We start from the raw sequence: 24663 nt of genomic DNA, 5'->3' as shown, positions 1-24663 counted from the left end.
GACCTGCGCCAATGGTCTGGCCTTCCTCTAAATTCTATGGAGCCCGTTGCGCACTTAAAGATGCTTTGTCTTCTAGGTCCTGGTGAACTTCTCTAAGCCAGATCTTACCCCCTACACCTCGGCCAGAGGTGGGTGGATTGGGTGATGAGCTGGATGATACTGACTGGAGGGAAGCCAGCCTTGCACCCCAAGAGCTAGTGATTTCCTCCTGGTTGCGTGTGGTTCAAGTAAACTATCGCCACGCACGTCACCCCACTCCATATCCAACACGTCTCCCTCAACCCAGGCTACCTGTGCGTGGTGTGCACTCTCTGCTGCTGACTCCTTTTGCGTGGTCTGGGACTGTCCCACACTACACTTCTTTTGGGCTGGGGTGTGTGAGCTTTTTTTTGGTTTTGGGTCATTCCCTTTAGTTGAACCCCTGCACTGTTCTGCTGGTGGAGGAATTGGGAGGGTCCCCTCTCTGAGCGGATCCTTGTCTGAGTTGTCTGTTTGGTGTCCAAATGAGATGTGGCCCACCGGTGGAATCAAGCTAAAATTCCCTCAATGCCGAAGTGGCAAGCAGGTGTGGACTGGTGCATGCAATAAGAAACTCCCATCTATGCTGCACAAGGCTGTCCCCATAAGCATGACAGGGTATGGGTAAATGGTGTTCTTACTACGGACTATCACTGTAATGCGGTTTTCTTTATTGTGAATATGCTGAATTGGTATATCCCCCATTGCACTGCTTTAATTTCTTTTAAAGATGAATGTATTGCTGTAAAACTTGAATAAAATTGGTTATAAAACAATAAATCCCCATCTGCGACCTGAAGTGATAGCAGCCAAAAAGAGGGCTTTAAAGGAGAGGAATCTCAAGTCTACACTTCCTTAAGGCTCAAAATGGGGATACTGTAAGGCTCTCAACACTATAGGAAGAGACCAAGATGGGAAGATAGGATTCCTTCCAGGCATAGCCACCAAAAATCCTAAATATCAAAGATTCAATCGTAGACAAACGTTCAGTGAATTCCCTAAAAGCTTTGATAGCAAACAGTTTAGATCTAAGGGCTGAGAAAGAAAGATTCAAGAGAGAACCTTTGAGAAGGAACTGCAAGACGGAGGAGAATTCACAGAGAGGTGAGACAGATTGAGAAGAGCACCATGTGTCAATGGAGTTTCAGTTTTTAAAGTAGGCATTTAGAGTGGAGGATCTTCTAGAACTTTGAATAACCTACCCCAGAGTAGAGGAAAATTTCTTGTGCTCGGATATTGGACTTCTCAACTTCCAAACAACCTGCGTGAGCCGTAGACTAAATGGGATTCAGATTTTGAGAGAAGGAAATTTCGGAAGTACCCAAGGGTGCAGGAGTGCAAGGGACTTAAGGAGCAAAAACCAAGACCTCCGGCCACTACGGAACCACCCCAATCAGCCGATCATTCACAATAAAAAGAATTGCTCTCCTGAGGAAGGCCACAGTGCCGAAACGCACGTAGCGAGAATTTGAGTGCTCCTCACACTCTAGCCATCGGCTGTCTATCAATTCTGAATTAATTTGTTATTGGATTACTTATGTTACACCATACTATGCCTTAAGATTAATTTCGAAATTACATTGATACATTACTGCGTATGTTAATGGTCATTCTGTGTCTATAATGAATTGTTTACCAAGAAGACATACAACCGGAAAAAGAATTGCAACTGAATTATCATACAGTCTGTTTGTATGCTTGAATCATGACTGAATTTAGGGAAAAGTATGGATTATGAGAGATATGGATGATATGATTGTACTGTTGTCGAGTCATATATTTTGTTTCGTTGACTTCATTATTGAGAATAAAATAATTGTTGATATTTTTCTATAAATATGTGGTCATGAGCTCTGTACATTATGTATAATTGTGTTGGGTAGTAAAGCTAGTAGTTGCATGAGGATCTACACCATATTTGTCTTCTGCGCGTCCTAGTCACTCTGGCTGTTCAAATGTCGATCTGTCAACTGAGTGCGCAGGTCTACACGGGTTACTTCACAGAGGTATTTTCTACATTGATTACCTCTCTCCTTGCTGGGCTATCAAGCATATTATTTTCCAGGACAGGGCAAAGCAGCAGGTCGACTCCACTCTTCAAGACTTGATCTCACTGTTTTATGCTGGTATCCAACCTTATCAAAGAACAACCGGTGACTACATCACCTTACTGATGGATTGGAATGCCTGTTTTGCTTACTTTGTACTGGGCAATCTCTTCGGTATTGTAAATATAGTGTCTGGATTCTGGGATAAACCTTTTCCGTTTGTAGTCAGCAGGAAAATAGAAACCAGTTGCAGGGCACTGCATAATGAGCGTATGAGTGTTTGTGCGAAGAAAATTATTTTTAATGTTTTTCTTCCTCAGTGCAGCATTGGTCAAGTAACAGTAAGATAAGCTGTCTGCATAGCCTTGTGTTCAGTGCCGCTAGAGTTCTCCCCCTCCAATCTCCCTCACAACCCCTCCTCCCCCTTCCAAAAGCAGGAGGGGTGGAGGGGCGGGGAGGACACCACTTTGGCCTGGATGTCAGTTGTGAAAAACTGTTCTGAAGATTTGTCTGAAATGCCTCCCGTATATAGGAAAAAAGAGCTGAGCAACCCCCTGATGGGGAAATTACTCGGCACTGGAAGCAACACTTTGAGTTTTTAAACCGGTAATCTCTCCCAGTTAGAGCACTTGGACACCAAGTTATGCGAGTGGGGCTCTTATTAGTGTTTTCCCCTTTTTCTCTCTGGCAGTTTTAACACAAATCGGAGACGGGATGATAGGTTTGTGGTATTGGAAGTGGTATTGATCTGTACCATACCCTACACAGCAACTTTCCCTTACAGTATATCAAGCCATGTAAACAGATGTGAGCCAATAATGCCTCTGTTACAGGCTGAACTGTGAGACCTGTTCCAACAGTCTGGCCTGACATTGGTCTTTTTGGAACTCTTTAAGTATTATTGGTGCTCTAAAGAGCATGTTCCGTCCTACCTCCACCTGAACAGTGACGCACAACCAAAGTGTCGGGCAATGAGATGTACTGCCCCCTGCAACATGAAATGAGGGCCTAAGTTTACAAAGCATTTTTGCTGTATTTTGATGCCAACTGCTGGGCTGCTAAATTAATTGGTAAAAACTGCAAAATGGTTCAAACCAGTGCTGTAAAATAAAATATGAACGTGCAAACATTACTTTAGGCACATTAAAATAGGCCTAAATCCACGTTTGCCCTCATGTCTCGTTGTTTATATTTTCTTTTGATATTGCACATACCACAAACGGTATTGTCCCTTGCCCTATTAATAATTCAAATGATTATTACCAAGCTCCCTTAAACATTTTGGAAGGCTTGGCTAACCCATTGAAGAGAATTTTTGGGGATATCATATCATGGCTCCTTTGTTCTATTGGATCTTAAGAAGAGTTTATTGACTTGATCAACATGGATCGTGGATAACTAGTGAATTAATTGAACTTTCAGTAAAATGATTGGACTAAATATGCACTCCCTTTTATGTACTTTTTCATTTTGCGATCTCGAATATTCTGAAATTTGAAAAAGAGGGAATATGGCCTGATACCAAAATAGAATGGATTTGTTCACCATGGAGGTGGAAAAAGTAAACTAGATCTAATTGGTCGTTCGAAATAGCCATATTCAGGTAGGATTATAAAATAATTCCCAAATACCCCAACGTTTTTTATGACTCTTGCTTACCCTCCCGCTTTTGTCTAAGTTGTATACTCTCAGTATTGAGGATAACCATTCTCTAAATGTTTGAGGTATAGGTTTCACACACTTGATTTCTCTCCTGGCCAATAGTATTAATAAAGAGTAAATTTACTCACTCTTTGTCTACATTCAGATAGCTTGTACTGTTATGGCCTATCCCAAAAATAACAACTTCTGTGCTTACCTCTACTTGTCGTCCCAGGAGACTAGAGAGTAGCTTACCCACGTCTTTCCCAAACTTCTTGAGGTGGGGAAACTGCCGAAACATATGAAGATCGTCCGCTTTTTCCTCCCTACACTTTGGGCAGCATCTCACCATTTGCTTGTTGATCTTAGATGGCATTCTCAATGACCAGTTACAGGTGATTTTTTCTCAAAGGTGCGGATTTAACTATGCGCCAGCATGTAGCCATAGATACTTGCCATATGTGTGGTATATCCAGCGTCGCCAGCTCTTTCCCCCATATCTCGTTTGGAATGAAAAATTCTTCTTCCCCAGCTTGAATGAGAGCACAGTACCAGCAAGGAACTTCTTTTTTAGGAGTCTTATTTTCCTGAAGTAGTTTTTCGATTTCCCTGGTACCAGTTTCCTCTTCCCTGAGGCCCTTGACCCAATTCTGTAACTGATAGTATTTAAATATAGCGATGGAACTTTTGATTTTGATTTCAAGGGCTTCCCAGCTGATTGAATTCTGCTCAATAATTTCGCCCCATTTGTTTATTCCTCCCTCTGTTAGGGGAATCGCTAGTCTGTCTTTACGACACTAGTGTACCAGGTGAACCCCAAATTGGAGCGAAGTCACCATAATAGGGGATTTTCAGTGTACTCTTTATCTGGTACCTTAGTTTCGCGGCTGATTGTAAAGTCTTCAGTCTTATCTTTTTGAAGAATTTGGGGTGCGCAAATTTATACAAAAAGTGATTATCATTTTTCTTGATTAGCGCTTGCATGTATGCAGGGTAGGCCTCGTATCTGTATAGTAATGTTCTTAAATATTTAAATTGGAATGCTTTGCAGTTTTCCCACAGATCGGGACTTGCTATTCCTCCTTTGTCTTTTTACCTTCTCAATTTTCTCCAGGCTATTCTCGCCCCCTTCGCGGCCCATATACAACTATTTAACTCCCCGTGTAGCTTTTTCAGCCATTCTTTTTTGTACTAGAGTGGTATAGCACTAAAGATGTAAGTAAACTTTGGCACGACTGACATCTTGATTATATTGGATTTCCCCGTAAAGGTTAGCGGAAGCCCACCCCAAACTTTGAGGAGCTTCTTGACGTCCCCTAAAATTCTGTGAAAATTCACATTGGTTAGGGTTTGTAAGTCTTTTACCAGCGCTATACCGAGATACTTTATTTTTTTCCGTTGCCAGTGGGTTATTTGAGATGTAATTCCATTCCATGATCTCGGATTTTGAATGGTTTATCATATATCCAGACTTTTCCGAATGGAGCCATAACCTGCTCGATTGTTGGGAAAGATGTTACTAAGTAACTGGTGAACAGCATCAGGTCGACGGCATACAGTGCCACTTTTTTCTGCCACCCTTGGTGAGTAAACTGAATCTCCTGGTTTCCTCTCAGCAGACAGGCTAATGACTCTATGTAAGGGTTAAACAAAAGGGAAGACTGGGGACAACCCTGCTTTGTGCCTCTTTTAATTGTTATTTTATCAGTGAGGCTATCATTGACAAATTCTTGCTGAGGGGGTTCATATATTAGTTTTATGGCTTTTTGGAAGGTTTCTCCCAGATTAAATTTCCCCAACGCTTCGTTCAGAAATGCCTAGCTGACCCTATCAAATGCTTTGGCTGTGTCAAAGGTAATGAATGACAGTGGAGTGTTATATTGAGTGGCTATGTCTATTGCACCAATTAGTTCTTGGGTTAGTTCATGTATTTGTCTCCCCTTAATCAAACCTTTCTTATTCTGATGAATTAACACACCAGCAACCATGCCAAGCCTTTTATCCAGTATCTGTGTATAGATTTTATAGTCTGTGTTTAAAAGAGATCGGCCTATATGACTCGCACTTGGTTGGATCTTTCCCTGGTTTTAATAAGATGGTTATAATAGCCTCATTCCATGAGTCAGGGAGGTCTCCTTGATTTAAGAAGATTTCATTCAGGAGCTCTGTCATGTGGGGAACTAAGGCTTCTAATAAATTAACATACAGATCATATGGTAGTGCGTCTGGACCTGCTGCCTTCCCCTTTTTCAGGCCTTGGAACGCCTCTGCCACTTCTTCTTCTTTGGTAATTTCCTGGTTAAGTTTTTCCTTCTGTTCTTGATTCAGGTTTGGGAGTGTTATGTTTTCCAGAAAGCTAGATATTGCATCTAGGGTGGCAGATGACTCTTCGCAGTACACATTATCGAAAACATTTACGAAGGCCTCTTTGATCTGTGAATCTTCCGAGCTATATGGTGGTTGATTATCAGTTTGAATACTTGATACCCTATTTCGTGTTCGATCTGTTTTTAGCTTCCATGCTAAGATCTTGCTACAACCGTCCCCATATTCATACTGCGCGAGTTTGCTTACCTCCCATTTATTCCTTAATATTGTTTCCAGAATATCGGAGAGAGCCTCTTTCTTTGACTATTTTATTTATTTTCCTCTTCTATTTTTACTACTTCATTAGGGTCTTCCTCTTGTGACAGATTTTGCTCTAGAACTTTTATTTCATTTTCTGCTTGGCTTTTAAGAGACTTGGTACTCCTATGCTTGTGTGTTGCAAGATTTTCTATTTTACCCCTAATGACTGCTTTGTACGTGTCCCAAACGATTTGTTTAGGGGTTCTTCCCTCATTCATTTGGAAAAACAGGGCTGTTTTATTAGCTAGTGTTTCAATAATCAAGGGATCTACAAAAATACTACGATCTACCGACCACCTGGAAGGGGGGCTGGGGGGGTGCAGATTATAGGCGATAGCTGCAGTTGAACTGTGAGTGGTACGAAAGATGAGCCGGTAGATGGTCCACTTTGTGTGATACTAGTCAGACTACTATCAATAAGAAAAACATCTATTCTTAAGGCATGTTTGTTTCTTATTCTGAAAAGTAAAACGTCTGTTCATATCCACCTTCTCTTTCCAGAAGTCTGTAATCCCCAGGTCTTTAATGCATATTGCCACCCATTCTCATTTTTGGTAGGTTCATTCTATTCCTAGCTGGGAGACGGTCCACTTCTGGGTTTAAAAATATGTTGAATTCGCCTCCCATTATGATGGGGTACTGAGTATTCAGTAACTGAGAGTACAATTTCTGTAATGGAGTGGGGTCATCTATATTCGGCCCGCAATAGCCCACTATTATGTATGCTATATTGTATATTTTAACTCCTGGCTATTGCCCATCTCCCTTTAGGGTCCAACTCAGCTGAGTCTATTCTTACATTTAGAGATTTCTTAAGCAGGATCGCCACTCCTTTCGTGCAGCATTCTTGGTTGGTGCAGATATAAGCATCTGCCCATTTTTGGTATTTAATTAGATCTGCCCATTCCTCCTTTAAGAGGTGGATCTCTTGTAATCTTATGTCGCATTCTGCTGCTATCAGATATTCCATAATTTTCTGTCTACGTCTTTTTATTCTTAACCTGTTTACATTCCATCTAAGTATGTTAATTTCCATCCATCCATCCTTTTTTTTTTTTTTTTTTTTTTTTGATTTCGCCCACCCTTTGACTTGTAGGGGCCTACTACCTCTTCTAATTTCCCCTTCCTGTCTAACTTTGCACAAATTGGACTTTTTTTCCCCCCTAACTTGCTCCCCACCCTGTGCTATTTTTGTTTCATTTTTCCAAACATTTTAGTGATTCTTCCCTTTTACCCCTTCCCATCACCCATTTCTTTTCTAGGTAATGTGCTACTCTTTCGAGCTCCTCAACCTCCTACAGCTTAATTAGCTTTATTAAGTATTCATTTTTTTTTCCACGTGTTATTTATTTATTTTTCAAGTGTGAACTTTTAGTTGCGTTTTTATCTGGTCCATCAGGCACTCAACTTCTTTGAGGTCTCTAATATTGTGCATTTTGTTCCCCCACATAATCCGCAGTGATGCCGGGAATCGCATCTGGACTGAAGCCCCTAAGGTTCTTAGTTGTTGCATTAACTGGCCAAGCTCCTTCTGCCTGTCCTGCGTCACTTTGGCGATATCAGATCTAATTCGGAACGGCCCACCATCTTTGTTAAAAGAGCCTGCCTTTAGAGCTTCACTAAGGATTCTCTCCTTTAGGACATATGTTTTAAAATGTATTGGGTTCTTTCTTGGGTTCTTTCTTAATTTTCCTCTGCTAAAGGGGTCCCGATGCACTCTTTGGATATCCTCTGCTAGGTTGCATGCCTTTGCCCAAGGGAATGTCTCTTCAAGAAGCGTGACTGTAAATGTTCTGATATCTTCCCCTTCCGAGCCATCCGGTATATTAAGCTACCTTAGATTATTCCTTCTAGCCTAGTTTTCCAGAGATTCCATTTTGTTTCTGATATCAGAATCTGATGCCTTTTAGGTCTTTTAATTGTTTCTGGTTTACTTCCACTTTTTTGCTTAAGACTTCTACAGATGCTTCTACCAGAGACACACTCTCCATTAGAGCATTGATCTTGTGGTCCAATGCCTCGCATGTTTCCTGTATTTTGATTTTTTTCTGATATTGCAAAGTTGGACCTCATTTCCCCCAACATGGCTTCCATCAGTCTCTCAGTATCAGTAGTGTTTTGCGGCGGTTGACTGTAACACTCCCCTTGCTGTGGATCTGCGGAGGCTAGGGGTTGTGGTTCTGTGGCTAGCTCCGTATGATCAGGCATTTCCAGCGCTTTGAACCTGTTGCTCTCCATTATATCTCCTGTTATTTTTGTACCAGACACTCCTACTGTCCCTGCCTCTGGTCCCCCAGATTCTGTGCCTCCCTGTTTCTCCTGAACTTTAAAGTAAACTCTCAGGGATGGAGTGATTTTTAATAAGGCTGCTGCTCCTGGACCGGAGGCCACTAGTTTTTTCTTGCTTGCCCTGGAAATAGGGGTTTGTGGTTGACCTGAGGCTTGCGCCTTGTCTTTCTTTTTGGTACTTTTGGGCTATATGTCCGTGCGTTCTTTTGCGATCTCCTGGCAGGCCAGACTATTCCCTCCCACACCACACCCCCCCCCCCTTGCTTCTAAGGCTGTCAGTCATTACTGGAACTGCCCCTTTATCTGAGGTCTTAGTTTTGTTTTCAGGACTAGGAGGGACTGGTTTGGCTTCCTCTCCTCTCCTTCCTAACAATAATGTCCCCGTACATTCAGTATGTCCTGCAATTTCCTTTGTCCATCTTTCACCCTGCCCACACTGAGGCCCTGTATCACTTACCCGACAGCTGACTCTGCTTGATCCTCTAAACACTCTTCTTCCTCCTTTTCCCCCTTGTTCGAGGTGCGGGTGCCGGCTCTGGTGAAACCTCACTCTCCCAAACCTCACCTTCGGCGCTCCTGCTGTCACTGAAATTTGCTGCCTGACTCACAGTTCTCCCTCTCAGGGGGACTCTCGCAACAGCCCTCCTGCTGCTGTGGCAAGCCGCAACTGCTTCCGCCCACACACCTCCAGGCCAGAGCCTGCGGCTCATCGCCGCCTCCTTCCGTCCTGGCTCCACCGCGTCCGTAATCTGGGCTGTGAATGCTGCCCTCGCCGCCAACTGTTTTTGTAAGTCTACCTAACGTTTTGTTTTCCCTTTTTTCAAAAAAAAATTTAAATATTTTTTTAAACAAACTTAATCAGTTTGGATTGCGATAGTGATGATGCCCATCTCATGCTAGTGCTAGTTCACACTCGATATGCAAACGTATCGAGTTTGGAAATTGAGGAACTCCCGACCGGACTGTTCAGCCAGCTGCCATCTTCTCCCGATCCCTCTTGCCACCAATTCCATCATTTCTTACTGGATCACATTCCTTGCACCATCCATAAAGCATACTGGGACAGTGGCCTCAAAACTGTGGAAAGACCCCAACCTTACCTTCATATCTGAGCCAAGCATAAACGCTTCCCAAAACCATTTAAAACTGCATTATTTAGACATGCTTTTTTTAATTAACTCCTCACATAACGTGTTATAGAAGAACAAAGGAGCTACAAACTTCCCCTTTCGACTTGACTCTTCTGCCATCATCACTCTCATCAATCTTTACATGTTAATATTGCTGTGAAGCAAAAATACCCTCATCACTACCTTTCCCACTATGGTCCAGCAAAACAACTGGTGTGATTGTGATTTCAAAGTGGGGATGTTATAGTACAGGTTTGAGGGCATTGTTACGTAAAAAATTCCCTTTCTGTATGTCCAAAGAATGTAGTTGAGGATATTCGCCTTAAAGAAGAACGTTGAGGGTTCTATTGCATTGGACGGAAATGGCCCATACTGCCGCTGTGTGCAGTCAAAGCTGACTTCACATGGTCAGGACTTATGCCGAGAATTCAGTTCCCTCTTTTTTCGTCTGACATGACTAACCACGGTTACCAGAGGGAATGCTGCAGGGGAGCTCAAATACAGATGGGTAATTGAGGCCAGTGAGAAGCACACCCACTGCGAGGAAGTCTGAAAACCAACTGATTCTACTTTTTGTTTTATAAAAACATTTTATGTATATATCCTTTGTGTCTAGTGGGCCTTTTATTTAACCAACTTTTATTGATTTTAAAGGTCTTGTAAGAGTCAATACACAGCTTACTCGCCTACAACCATAGAGGCCGGCAGCAAAGAACCACAGATTTCCAAAGGCAAATGCATATACAGGAAAAACAAGAGGACCCTTTTGAAACCCAAAAAGCGAGCCCACGTGCAGCTGATAAGGTCTAGTGGGCCTTTTAATAGGATCGAAACACACACACACACACACACACACACTCTCTCTCACTCTCACTCTCTGGCATTCTGCTGTGTACAGCCCACTGTTTATCTGGGTCCTGGCCTGTGACTTGTGGTTTTATGAAGTATCTTAATTGCTTTTCTTTGCAGTCTTCGATATGTGGCTATCTTGGCTGCCTGCAGGTCCCTCCCTAGAAAATGAAATTTTGTAATTCAAGGGCTTTTAATAATCACTGTGTTTTGTTGTTTGGTTGTAGCATATTATAGAAAATTGCTTCCCCATTGGGAGGTCATTATAGTACTTCAACAATAGAACACTGCTGCATTCCAGGTCATATTGCTATAACTCACAAGCATGTTTTCTCTCACGTTCTTTTTTTTTTTTTTTGTTCTCTTACTTCCTGGTTTTGTCGCTCTCCCTGCACCCAACAAAAGGACAGATAATTTAAACAAGCGTATGAGTACCCTTTTTCGTTAATGAAGAGAGAAATCTGTTTAAGCCGTTATTAAAACTCAGATTTGTAATACCTTACTTTAAAGTTGAAAACAAGTCTGTTTCCTTAACATCTTAATTCAGCGGCCAAGTATGTACATGGGTTGCACCAAATATAAGCATTGATTGTATCAAATAAGTATTATTTTCTGTGCTACACTATATGAAAAATGAGAAATATATCTTTGAATTATGTAGTTGTAGAGGGCACTACTGGTTTCATTTTATAAATTAGACTCTTGTCTGTCCCATGATGGCGTAATCCCTTTGTCACGGCCTACATTAATGTTGTCCTCTTAAAAATAATATACCTAAAATAATTTTTAAAGAGAATCTGAACTGTCAGATGGCCCTCCAGTGGTTAAGTGTATGAATAGGTGTAGAAGATATTGCATATTTGTTTCTTAATTTGACCATCCTATTCCATTTTAAAATGTTACTTTTTGTGTACTGTGGCTTCTAATTAGTGCACCATATATTATAGCACTTAAAGATCTTACAATTATTCTTCCAGGGTTAGCATAAAAGAATCTTCAGTAGCTAAACTAGGATCCGTATGCCGTAGAATTTACAGAATATTTTCACATGCCTACTTTCATCATCGACAGATATTTGATGAATATGAGGTAAGCATAGCATTCCTTTGCATTACTTTCTTTCACATTAATTGTATATGAATCCGTAATTGTACACTCAAGGGTATTCATTTTGTGTGATTATTTTTAGACAAATTCAGTTAAGAGCAGAATGTTTCATTTTATGTTAAACCTTTTGCTTTTCCATGGCAGTGTTGCGTTCTTGCTAATGGTCTATTAGTCAATGCATCGGAAATGCTAGCAAAGGTTTGATCAAAAGCTGAATTGATGTAGTGTGTTTTCTGACAGTGTCATTAGAATGTAAGGCCAACAAATCCCAAAATGTGATAGAATGTGTTGTATTATCTTTCACAAAACCAGCAGCATCCTCTACAAAGTTATCCCAACCGGATCCCCATCTTTCTTGTTGACAAATTTACCACCTTGAGTGACTTTCTGCACACCTGCGACCAGGAAACTATCGGAGAGTGAAGGTAAAGAAAATAGGCTAGAGACCATCTTGATTTGGGCTCCCAGAATCTCAAACAGCATCTCCTTCTTTATCAGGATCATTCCAAATCTCCTCCAGTTTAGGAAAGAGCTACATCCGATATCATGACGGAGTAACAGTCCTCTTCTACTAAAGTTTAAAAAAAAAAAAAAATAGCTACCCTGTCAATTATTCATTGACTTATTCTGTCCTTTGACCCTGGACAGCAGGCTGCTGACATTCAGCTAGGTTTGCACTATACAAATTCCACATGCATACACTAACTTTTTTTATTGTGAAGTCTTGAAAATCCTTTAATATAGGCTTTAACTTAAAGTACAATTTGGATATATCCGACACCATTTATAGGACTTGGGGCATAATACATTAAATGTTATATTTTAAACTATACCATTTCATTTTGTGATGGGTGGTATGCAGTTGCTGGCGTGTTGCTATTTGCACTGTAGTATAGCTGGAAAAGGAGTATTAGAAGTTGCATTTTCCTACTGTGCAATTTAATCACTATTGTGGAGGTGTGGGGGGGAGGGAGGTCTTCAGCACCAGTGTTCGTGTGCGGAGTCCTGGCGCCCTTGTCAGGAAATCGGTCTGGTGCGAGCAACAGAGGGATTTCCTTTCATTTATTTTAGCCTCCAGAGCTGGGGAAGAGCTTCCCTAGCTCCTGAGGCAATTTTTTCCATCAAATGATGATTGGCGCATGTGGCTTGCTGACGTCATTTCAGAGAAAGTGAAAAAGAAATGAGCCGATTGGCACACTTTACTTTTGCCTCTTCGGTGCTCTGCTGTCGAGCACATAAGCAGACTTGAGAGGAAGAATCTCCCCTTTCCAATGGTAGCTTTTACCTATTGGATCCCTGCTTGGGGATCGCCGTAGAAGGGTGATCCCGAAGCAGAGAATACACCCACTTGACCCCCAAGGACTATTTATAATTGGGGGTGGTTTGGGGGGAGAAGCAGACCCCTGGCACTGGGCAAATGCTCCTCCTGGACCAAAAGTCTTTCTGCCCCACTGGGGGCAGATTGGAGGGTATCAACTCCAATCACAGGCCACTAGACCCCAAGGGATTATATTTGGAAGGGGGAGCGGTCCTCCCAGCAATGGGCTAGAGCTCCTCCCCTCAGCCCAGGGAAGGGGGCGGGATGGTAGAAAGGTCACTGTTCAATTGGTTTACATCTTTTCTCGAGGGCCAGCGACAAACGGTCTGGGCCTCCCCGAGCTCCGCCGAGATGTCGCCACTGGGAGTCGGTGTTTCACAGGGTTCTGTGTTGAGCCCGACTCTGTTCAACATCTTTATGACACCTTTGGCGGCACTGGTGGAGTCCTTTGGGGCTCAGATCGTATCCTACGCGGATGATACTCAATTGCTCTTCACGTGTGGGAAAGATCAGGCTTTTGATGGAGAGAACATCCGGGGTTGCCTGGAGATGGTCTTCAGCTGGTTCCAGCGGAACAGCCTTAAAGCAAACTCCAACAAATCGGAGGTGCTGTTCTTCGGCTGCTCTCTTGACCCTGATTGGCAGGCCTGGTGGCCAATAGAAATGTGTCCCCCTGCCCAGGCATCGCTTGTGGCAAAAAATCTGGGAGTGAAGGTTGATAATAATCTGTCGCTGAGATCACATATTCTTGGCCTGGTGGGCACCTGCTTTGGCATACTTAAGATGCTCCGGAAGTTCCTGCCTCTGCTAACAGAAGAGCATAGAAAGATCACTGTGCAAGCCTTAATAGGCTCCAGACTGGACTATGCGAACGTCCTCTATGTAGGTCTTCCGGACTATCTTGTTCAGCGGCTGCAGGTTGTGCAGAACGCCGCGGTCTGTGCTATTTTTGGTCTCCATAGGCGAGCGAGAGCCTCGGGTCTGGTGCGATCGCTTCATTGGTTGCCCATCCGGAAGCGGATTATGTTTAAAGCACTGACCTTGGCGCATAAAGCGCTATTTGGCGCCGGAGCAAAGTACCTACAACGGAGATTGGCTTTCTACCGCCCAGTTAGATCACTGCGGTCGGAATCTTTGTTTTTGGCTGTGGTTCCTCGAGTGAGGAAGGCTCGCACTGGGGGACGCTCTTTTAGTTTGAGAGCCCCTCAGTTATGGAACTCCTTGCCTTTGGACCTACGGTCTTCCTCCAATCTCCTTCTGTTTAGGAAGAGCCTTAAGACTTGGCTTTTTAACCTTTAGGATGTTTCTTTTTCTCTTGTTCGCTGTCTGTTTTATGATGTTATGTTTTTTACTGAGCTGCCCTGATAAAGCGCCGGGACACTCCTCTGGAGTAGCCGTGCGCTATAGAAATAAAATTTTAACATAACATAACACTAGACACCATGGATTTTTTATTTAAGGCAAAATGGGTAAGGGCTGCTCTCCCAGGCATCTGGCCTACCTCCCTCCCATACAACCCCCAGTAGTCTTTCTAGTGCAGGAGGTACTCTTGGGACCTGCCAGCTACGTCCGCTACGTACCCGCAGGGGATCTGAGACGCTGCCTTGCCTAAGGCAGGTGAGGCTGCTGCATTGCCAAGACACCTGAACTGTCTGGTGGGCCGCTCACCCCAGGAGACTGAAGCATGTGTGGTGGACTACTCTGCACCAGAACAGGAGGTGAACGAGGCACCACGCGCTGAGAAAGGAGCCTAGTGTGGGCAGGCTAGGAGTGAAGAAGCGAGTGCTGAGGGTTGCTGGTTGCAGCGGCTGTAAGGGTGTGGGCCAAGGTTAAGAAAATGGCTTCCGCCAAGCGGAGGAACAGAGATACTGCAAAAGATATGAAACAAGGAGCATAGGAGGTTGAGATCCGCAGTATGTGAGGCGGTGTGGACCCTGGATTTCGGCTGAGAACAGGAAGGGTCTCTGTTGTGTCATCATAGCTATGAAGAGTGCCTCAATGGCATACCATGGTGAAGAATGGGGCAGTAAACACCCTCACAACAGGGACAGGAAGGATATTAGTGGGAACTGGCCACCCCTTGATGTGCCACTGCCTTGAAGTCCACTGAATAACTGCTGGTGACCTGGGAGGTTACATGTGCTTATCGGTTTGGGGGTCGCGAGGACGATGGTGCACCCATAGAGAGGCAAAGGTTTGGTGGCTAAGAGATAAGCTGGCACATGATCGGATGTTGATCCTGATGGAGAGTGTGCTAAAAACTGTAAAGTCCACACTAGGATGACCTGTGAAGAAATTCGACCATATATTCAATAAGGTTCTAAACAGCAAAACCGCTCTGGAAAGCAAGATAGATGCAGTCACTACTGACTTCGACCTCCTCAGTATGTATCATTGACCACTTGCAGAGAGAGGGACGCAGAATGAATCTGCCCCGTGACCTATGGTATTTCAAATGCAAGCCCAAATGTAAGAAATGGCAAGGGACATAGAAGTACTGCATGACTGGGTGAAAATGTGAAAAGGCAGTTGTGTAGAAACAATATAAGGCTAGTGGGTATCCCAGAGCAGTCTGAGTGCCTCACACCGGAATTATTCCTGGAGCAATGGCTTGTGACAAACTTGTCTGAAGGTTCGACTCCGAAGTTCTTCCGGATAGCCATAGAGTGCTGGGATGACCACTGATCATTGAAGCACTGCCCAGACGTATGGTGGCCTATCTCTTTCACTGCAGGCACTTTGACAAAATCCTACAGCATGCACGGTAACATGGGATTTAGATTTTAAATAATGTCAATATACATATCTGCAATGCTGGAGTATAAAGCCAACGCAGAGCCTTCCTGGATATCAAACAAGCACTCTAGTCAAAAGCATGTTCTATAGGAGTTACTTTACCCTGCCAAACTAGAAGTAATTTTCGATCGTAAGACGTTCGTCTTTACTCACCCCACCCATGAACTGAAGTGGAAGGTATCTGTGGGCATTCCCAGGAAAGGCTTTACAAATCATTCATGGTACCCAGGAATTGAGGCAAGAGACCGATAAGATGAGGACCCAAAGTGATGACTAACCTTCAGAGCAGGCTGCACGGGAAAGAGACAGACTGGTCAAGGATGTATTCAAATACTGAGACAAGTTGGTTTACACTTCGGATTCAGAGCGGGGGTTTCCTGGGAACACTGAGGATGCTGAGGTCACCACTCCGGCTACGTTTTTGGATGTTCACCCTTAGGTCTCCCAATGACATCGAATACTATGGCCTTGTTGGTACTGATGGAGGGGTCAATTGGGATGGTATTTTAAGACTACTGTAAACGCAGAGCACTTGAATTGAGATGTGTTTTATCACAGTAATGTTATGTTGCTGAAAGAAAAGAAATGTGGACACTCCAGCCCGAGGGGCAGTGTATATTGCCAGTGATGGTACCATATAGAGACGATAAGTGAAATATCTCATGTGTGTCCTGCTACTTCTGAGGGGATCCTGGATCGCTGACCCAGTACTCTTCTGTTTTTTTTCTTCTGATTCCACATGCACCTCAAGTGAACCGAACAGTGGTGGTTATGTTTAAAATTGTTTGGGATTGGGTGGTGGGGTAATTATACAAGCCCTAGCCTGGAGGTCTTCCATTACTGGGACGTATACTGGGACTGTTTGCAGCACAATTACATTGTGTTAGGCAAGCGAACACACACCATCAATGTAGCTACTATGGCAGAAATGACCAGCTGCGACAGCAGAGCTGCGTTGACTTTCTCAAATACTCTTTAAATGTGCATTGGTTATATTTTGTTAACCTTAAAATGTAACAGGGCTCTGTACGCCGGGCAAAAGAGCGGCCGTAATGTCCTATATAAAGCTTAGATCCCTCCATTTTGCATTTATTCAGGATGTGAAGTCTTATTGACCCCTTTCTTTACTGAATATAAAACCCAGAGAAGGATATTAGCAAGTAGACTAAAGCCATATACGCTGGACCTGATCCAAAAGGATCAAAACAAATGTATCCCTTTATTGAGTACTCAGCTGACCTTGCAAAGCTTATTTATGGTCCTGGACTAGGCTCCCACTGTGGCCCCCACAAGGAGTGATCACTTACCTTTATATCGCAAAGGCATTTGATAATGTTAGGTAGGCTTTTCTGTGTGCAGTGTTGGAGAAGCTTGGTCTTTGAATATGGTCTGGATACAATGGTTATATGGGCAGACAGGTGCGCACTGGGCAGTTGTTTTCTGAACCTTATTTGATACAAAATGGTACTCAATGGGGGGGGGGGGTTACCTGCTCTCAGTCATAATGTTCGCAATGGCTATGGAAACATTGGCCTGTAAATTGTGAGAGGTCCAAGGACTGGGGTATAGAGTTGGACACTGGTGCCTATGTGATCTTACTCTATACAAATGACGCTTTGTTGTATCAACTAGACCCCAGATCAGTTTTAAGGATGTAATGAAAGTTCTGTAAGATTTCGGCCATTTCTCTGGACTATTACTAATTGGGGACAGTCTTGTTTGTTTCTAGTCTCCCTGGGAATGGGAGCAGTTAATTGACTAACCATTACAGGAAGTTACAACACCTTCCTGAAAAGGGAACAAGATGCTTTCTGGTATCTTTGAATGCAGGTGTATCATACAGTGGAATGCTTGGTGGCTGGTAATGGGAGGGGGAAGCAATCCCCACTATCGGGCCAGTCTCATCTCCCCTTTTGGGGATGGCGTTCCAGTAATAAAATTATCCTGCTTGTTGCACAACCAATGTTGGAGACCACTTTTGATTGAGTTAGAACTTATTGAACTGATTTGGGCAAACAGGAGGAAATGTTGAGCATATGCTAAAATGGCATGATCGCTATGTGAAGGTGGCATATGCGCTCCTAATTTTGAGCTGTACTATTACTTACCTTAGTCAATAAGGCCTATGAGGTGGATTACGGAGGTCACATTTCAAGAGGCTTTGGATATTGTCCGGGTTCCAGGATCACTCTGGTGAGTGAGGTGTGACTGGGAATGCTGATGGGTGCCCGAGGGAATAATGTTCGTCTGGCATAGGTACATGACCAAGATCGGTGGAAGGGTGAGGACTCACTATGCACCTGACATACTCATATGGTGCTTGCCTGAATTTATTACACTGGCTCAAAAGAAGTTCACTCGCAGGCCATGGAGCGTTTGAGACGCTAAGTGAAGAGACCAGGTTGGCAGGTGGAGAAATGATGGCCCATGCATCATTCGCAAAGATGGTGCAATTTATGTGGGGAACTGAAGATACCGAACTGCTCTGCTTTACAATAATATACTCCCACTGGGAGGCTGCAGGCACATAGCGACCATCTTGTATCAGACTTTAGCACCAGTGTTTTACATTGACCTTTTGTAGGAAAGTGCCCCTTTTTGCATGGTGTTTGAGACTTCTTGACTAAGTGTGCCCTGGTATCCTGCTAATCGGGTACCCATGGCCTTTGTTCTTTCCCCAAAACTACCTTTGCTCCCACCTTGGCACTCCTCTGGTCTACATATGAGACCCATGTAAAAGGTGCAAGGGGCACCAAGGGCCTTGTCGACAGTCTCCGAGGGCTGAAGCATATATTTTGCCACCTTCAGACTCCTCCCCTGACTCGTACACACTACCAGTGTAATCTGGGTGCCTGGGGCAGATCCCAAAACTACAAGTCGATATGGCACACATCCCTGTATCTTTGTATACAGTATCTGATTTTAAAATTTGCGTGTGTATAACTGTTGCTGTGTTTTAAAGATTGATTTGGAATTGCACTTTAAAGCCATAGCACCCCTCTCACCTTACCTGCTTAGAACTCCCCGCGCTGCCGATTTCAGGGCTGCGGCGGGTCAGAGTTCTTGGCGCCAGAATCGGAGCGAGCACAAGCCACGCCCACTGACGCTGGCCACACCCCCCCCCCACATCACTATAAAATGTGCCCCCCACAAACGCGCAGCGGACGCGCGCAGCGGGCGCGCCGCCTGCGCGCCGAAGGCGCGCCTAAGGCAAGCCCGTCTGCGCCCGTCCGCGCCAAGACCGGGCCCAGGGCCATACCCCCTGTCCAAAACAACATAGGAAAAAGAATACAGCAATACTACAGTCAAGACCTTCAAAGACTGAAACCACGAGCATCATGTGCCCAGATAGATCCAAACAGAGAAGATAAAAAATGTCCTACATGTTCACAAACCTTCCACTTTTCCCCCATTAAAAACCTGACCAATTCGACAATACCAAAATACCGAAAGCACCATTTGAAAATTGCGTTGCTCAATGTAAGATCTTTAGTCAAACACAATATACAAACAGCGGAACTAATAGATAATCATAATATTGATATACTATTTGTCACCGAAACTTGGGCGGATGAAGCATCAGACGCCGATTTGACCCTAGCTATTCCAGAGGGTTACTCCTTCTCCAGAGCGGATAGAAAAATAAAACGTGGAGGAGGATTAGCAATTATAGCAAAGAACAACTACAAAATTAAAACATCAGATAAAGGAAGTACCCCAGACTGTGAAACTCTAACTTTTCAAATAAAAGTCACGAACAATTATTCGTTCAATGGACTACTTATATACAGACCACCTAATGCAAAAACGGCGTTGATCGAACTGTTAAGCCCGTTTCTCGAATCTAGTGTGACTAGTCCGGACTACACAGTTTTAGGAGATTTTAATCTACATTTAGAAAAAACCTCGGACTCAAAGATAGCCTCATTCATTGATACAATGTTAAACTTTAACCTAAAACAAAAGGTACATGAGGATACCCATGAAGCAGGCCATACATTGGATGGTATTTTCACCTCCTGTATAAATCTAACAAAAACAGATACCATTCCTATCCCGTGGACAGACCACAAACTCATCAGTTCCACATTAGAAATTAATGAGGACACAGGAAGACCTATGGAGAATATTAAACAAACGACATATTTAGAATGGTCTAAATTAGATAACCAGACATTCATTGATATACTGCAATCATCGTACCCTGCACTTCAAGAAAACTGTAACACAGCCTGCAAACAATTTAATGAATGGCTAGAGAATGCAGTAGAGCAAACAGTCCCACGAAAAAAAGCCACACTAAAGAGAAAAACCCCCTCACAGCCATGGTTCTCGGAAGCACTAAGAACCCAGAAACAGACATGTAGAAGAGCGGAAAAAAAATGGAGAACTAATTATGACTCCGATCTCAAACAAGAATACAAAGCTACCTTAGCATGTTATAAAAAACTAATTATAACGGAAAAAAGTAAATACTTTATCCATAAAATCAATGAGTCAAAAAACTCAAGCAAAACCCTATTCGACATTGTCAAAAAATTATCAAAATTCGAGAACAATAACTCTGAAACGTTAACTTCAGACTTCTGCAACGTGCTGGGAGAATTCTTTGTCAGCAAAGTATCCCTAGTATATGACTCATTTAAAAACCATAACACAGAAATACCCATAAAGGATAATTCATCAACAACAATCCCAGTGAGTAGGGACTCAGATCCCACCACATTCTTCCAATTCACCCCCCCTACAGTGGAACAGATTCAAAAACAAATCCACACCATCAATTCAGGCAGCCCAATGGACCCATGTCCATCCAAAATAATGCATGTCTGCTCCGAACAACTGAGCATAGTACTAGAGAAATTATTCTCTCAAATCATTAAAACCAACATCTTTCCCGATGTTTGGAAAATGATATCGATCAGGCCACTTTTAAAAAAACCCAACCTGGACTGCGAAAACCCGAATAACTATAGGCCAATAGCTAGGATCCCATTCGCCGCCAAAATCCTAGAGAAACTCTTAAATAAACAATTATCCCGGTACCTACTGGACGGCAACTGGCTGGACCATTCGCAGTTCGGTTTCCGCGAGGGACATGGAACCGAAACTGCACTTATTACAGCGATGGAGGAACTTAGACAAGTACTGGACAACGGATCGAAGGCCGCCTTGATATTACTAGATCTATCGGCGGCCTTCGATACGATTAGCCATGAGACCCTCATAACACGTCTGAAAACAGCACAATTGCATGAATCAGCATGTGCACTCATCACCTCATATCTAGAGAACAGAACGTTCTCTATAGAATCAGGAGAAGCAAAATCTAATCAATTCAACCTACCATGTGGAGTCCCACAGGGTTCATCGATTAGCCCCACTCTTTTTAACTTATACGTCACCCCCCTCGCACAACTAATAAGGGACTGTGGATTCACCCCAATATCCTACGCCGACGACACCCAAATAGTGGTGTCAATAAATGAAGACGTAGAGAACACAGCAGAAAAATTTCAAATCTGCATGCAAAAAATAAGCCAATGGATGAGAACAAATTGTCTAAAATTGAATGGTGACAAAAGTGAGGTCATGATCCTAGGAGGGGACAAAAAAATCTGGTCCCATTCATGGTGGCCAAAAGAACTAGGAGGATGTCCTGAACCAACGGAGAAGGTAAAAAACCTAGGAATTACTCTAGACACTAATCTCTCCTTTGACGCCCAAGCGAATAAATTGGCATCATCCCTGTGGTACATTTTAAAAATGATTAAAAAAATACTACCCTACATACCACTTGACTCACGAAAGACAGTGGTGACAGCATTGGCCATGTCCAGATTGGACTACGGGAACGGCCTATACGCTGGAGCCAGAAAAAAAATTCTAACCAAACTTCAACGTTTGCAGAATGCAGCAGCCAGGCTGATATTAGATACACCTAAATTTGAAAGAATCAGCCACAAACTTAGAGACCTACATTGGCTGCCAATCGAAAAACGAATACAATTTAAAATACTGTGCCTAGCATATAAAGCTACCAATGGAACCGGATCCCAATTTTTAAAAACTCATCTAAAAATATATGAGCCAAATAGAACCCTCAGATCTGGCCAAAAGAAAATAATTGCGGTACCAAGATTCAAGAGAGCAAACTGGGGAGGAAGAAGCTTCCTGGTACATACAGCGAGGATCTGGAACAAACTACCGCTAGATATAAAAACTAGTCCATCACTGATATCTTTCAGAAAGCAAGTAAAAACGTGGCTGTTCTCGGCATATCCCTAAACTAAACACCTCAAGAGTCAGAGTCAAATCACAGCGCCAAGACGCCTATGGGCAATCGCGCGCTTTATAAATGCAAAAATCAAATCAAATCAAGTAACAAAATGTAAAATTGTTCTGCAAATGAGAAGAAATGTGAAATTTATGGCTAAAAGTTGGTAACTTCAGAATGATATGTAGGAGCAGTGCAAGTGCCTCATACAGAATATAATACAGACGATGAATGGCCTCAGTTGAATTTAGACAAGCTCCAACATTCTGATTAAATGTTTTAATATATGTTTTGAATTAAATGAAATATTTCATCTTTTTGTATTTGATGAATGCTCGTTTCTGACTTTTTTGTGTATTGTTTTAGGATTCAAATCATCAGACTATTTGGCCGAGTTAGCCGCTTCCAGTAATGGCTCAGTTGGGATCCCTGGATTCCAGTAAGGATTCCGTGGAGGTCCTCTGGGTTCAGTAATAAAGTGGGGGTCCACAAAAGTCAAAAGGTTAACCACTGGTCTAGACCACAGACATTAGCACAGGGTAGCATCCTAGCTCAATGCGTTTCACCTACTGTGCCACTATATGGGTCAGCCTCATGGTGATCAGTGTTAATCTTGCTTCTTGTAGTAACAGTCTAGCCTGAACTGCATGCCAAACTCCAGCAGCAGCAGGGCAACCACAAGTAATCCCACCCGGGTTCAGCCTAGTTAGTGAGGCAAAGCCTGGATCCTGTGGCACTTTAAGGAAGAGGCTCATGTCAGAGCCTCCCTAAGCCGTCTTTGGCATTACTTCTGGCACAGAATAGATGATGGAGGCAAATAGTCTAAATCATTGGCAATTGCTCTGTGTAGCATTCTAATCCACTTTTATTTTCTGCCCACTGTTCCACTCAATACAGAGTCCTTCCTGGCACTTTGTGATGGACTGTTCACATGAGAAGCAGGGTCAAGGTGGACTCTGTCTACGTTGCTCACTAGGCGTCAACGATGTTAGAATGCTACCCAGAGTGATTGCCACTGGCTTTGACTATTTATAAGCATTCCTCCCATCACCTCTTTTGTATGTTTACCTTTTTACTGTGCGTAGCTTTGCATACCAGTGCTTCTCCCCCTGGTCCATCATGTAATAGCCAATTTATTGGGCTGATTAGGGACAGGCACAACTCTCTTGATGGTTCACTTCCCCTGCACTTGAAACTACTGTAGCTGTTACCTGGTAAGGTAAAAGTGGAGTTGGAAACCTTTGGTGTTTGTCTGCATTGTAGAAATCCTGGCAGAATAGATTTTAATATTACTATTCAAGAGACCTCTTTGGAGTGACTTAAGAAAAGAACTACAAATGACTCTCTGTACTTTGCTAAGAATTTTCAGTGACTGCTTGTTCAGTGAAAATATACTTGTGTATGCTGGAATTTTAACATAACCTAAGAACATAATTTAACAGTGAAATGAATCAATGCTGATGTGTGCTGTACTGCTGTTAAAATTACTGTGAATTCTTTCCTTTCGTACACAGAATGAGACCTTTTTGTGTCATCGATTCACCAAATTTGTGATGAAATATAACTTGATGTCCAAGGATAACCTGATTGTACCAATTTTGGAAGAAGAGGTGCAGAATTCAGTTGCTGGGGAAAGTGAAGCATGATAAGAATCCTGGCACAGAAACACTGCACTGAACACATGATTAACAATAATTACGATGTACTGTATATATCATTTTAGACACTTCAATCATGTATTCTTATTATAGCTTCTTTGTTTAGTATAGTTTTTGTATGCTACGTACATTGCCTTTTAAAATGGGAAATACTTTAAGTTATTAATGGGTCGTATATTCAACAGTGTGGCACTCATGGTTTTTAAATAAGAGTATTATCTGTTTATGATGCCTGTTAATAAAATGATTTACATTTCTGTAAAATTGCTGCTAAACAATCATTTGATCACCATCTTCGCTAAAACGAATATGTCTATTAGGAAAACGTGAGATTAAAATTTCACAAAAGGCGTTTTACGGATGTGTTACTTCAAAATTACATTAAACTGATTATTCTCTTCTAGGCTGCAGTAAGATATCTTTCAAGACTGACAATGTATTTCTGGATTCATGGTTTAAATTTAGCAGTTTGTCTTTTGGTTGGGGTTCATGGGATATAGATGTACCCACTGTAGAACATTAATCAATACCCGTTGAAAGAATAATCTGGTTTACTTTTTGTAAACAATGGAAAACTTTTTTCCCCTCTCTGGGGAAGGAGGAAGTTGACAGAACCTGGACTGATCTGTGGATTATCTACATCTCTTAAGGACTGGCAGATGTCTTTTGCTCCTAATTTACATTTTAAAAAGATACGGTGCCAGTTTAGTGAAGACGGCTTACTACTTTACTGTATCTTTGATCCTTCTTTTTTCTTATTCTTTTTGGGTTTTTTTACATCTTGAACGTGTAATTTCTACAATGTGGCATTGGGTATCATAATATTATGGTTTCTGGAAGTTCATTTTATGCACATCAGTTCTTACAGTGCGTTCCACAAAGTACTTTCAGAAGAAGGTTTTGA

General features: G+C 42.7%; 1 protein-coding gene across 3 annotated transcripts in view; it reads left to right on the top strand.

Annotated features, from left to right (window-relative positions):
- MOB4 (MOB family member 4, phocein) overlaps positions 1 to 24160 on the top strand; it is a 178021-nt gene extending 153861 nt beyond the window's left edge. The window contains exons 7-9 of one of the 3 annotated variants that reach the window (XM_085648743.1): positions 11581 to 11692; positions 12023 to 12135; positions 23616 to 24160. In XM_085648743.1, the coding sequence (XP_085504869.1) occupies positions 11581 to 11692; positions 12023 to 12133 (223 nt within the window). In that variant the 3' untranslated portion in view covers positions 12134 to 12135; positions 23616 to 24160. The remainder of the gene's footprint in view (positions 1 to 11580; positions 11693 to 12022; positions 12136 to 23615) is intronic. The other 2 variants (XM_085648744.1, XM_085648742.1) reach the window with 2 other exon arrangements.
- Positions 24161 to 24663: the final 503 nt, after the last annotated feature.

Source organism: Triturus cristatus, chromosome 3_2 (assembly GCF_964204655.1).
Source record: "Triturus cristatus chromosome 3_2, aTriCri1.1, whole genome shotgun sequence".
NCBI classification, from domain to species: Eukaryota; Metazoa; Chordata; class Amphibia; order Caudata; family Salamandridae; genus Triturus; species Triturus cristatus.
The sequence above is the reverse complement of the archived record's forward strand: the minus strand, read 5'-3'. Positions and strand labels throughout refer to the sequence as shown.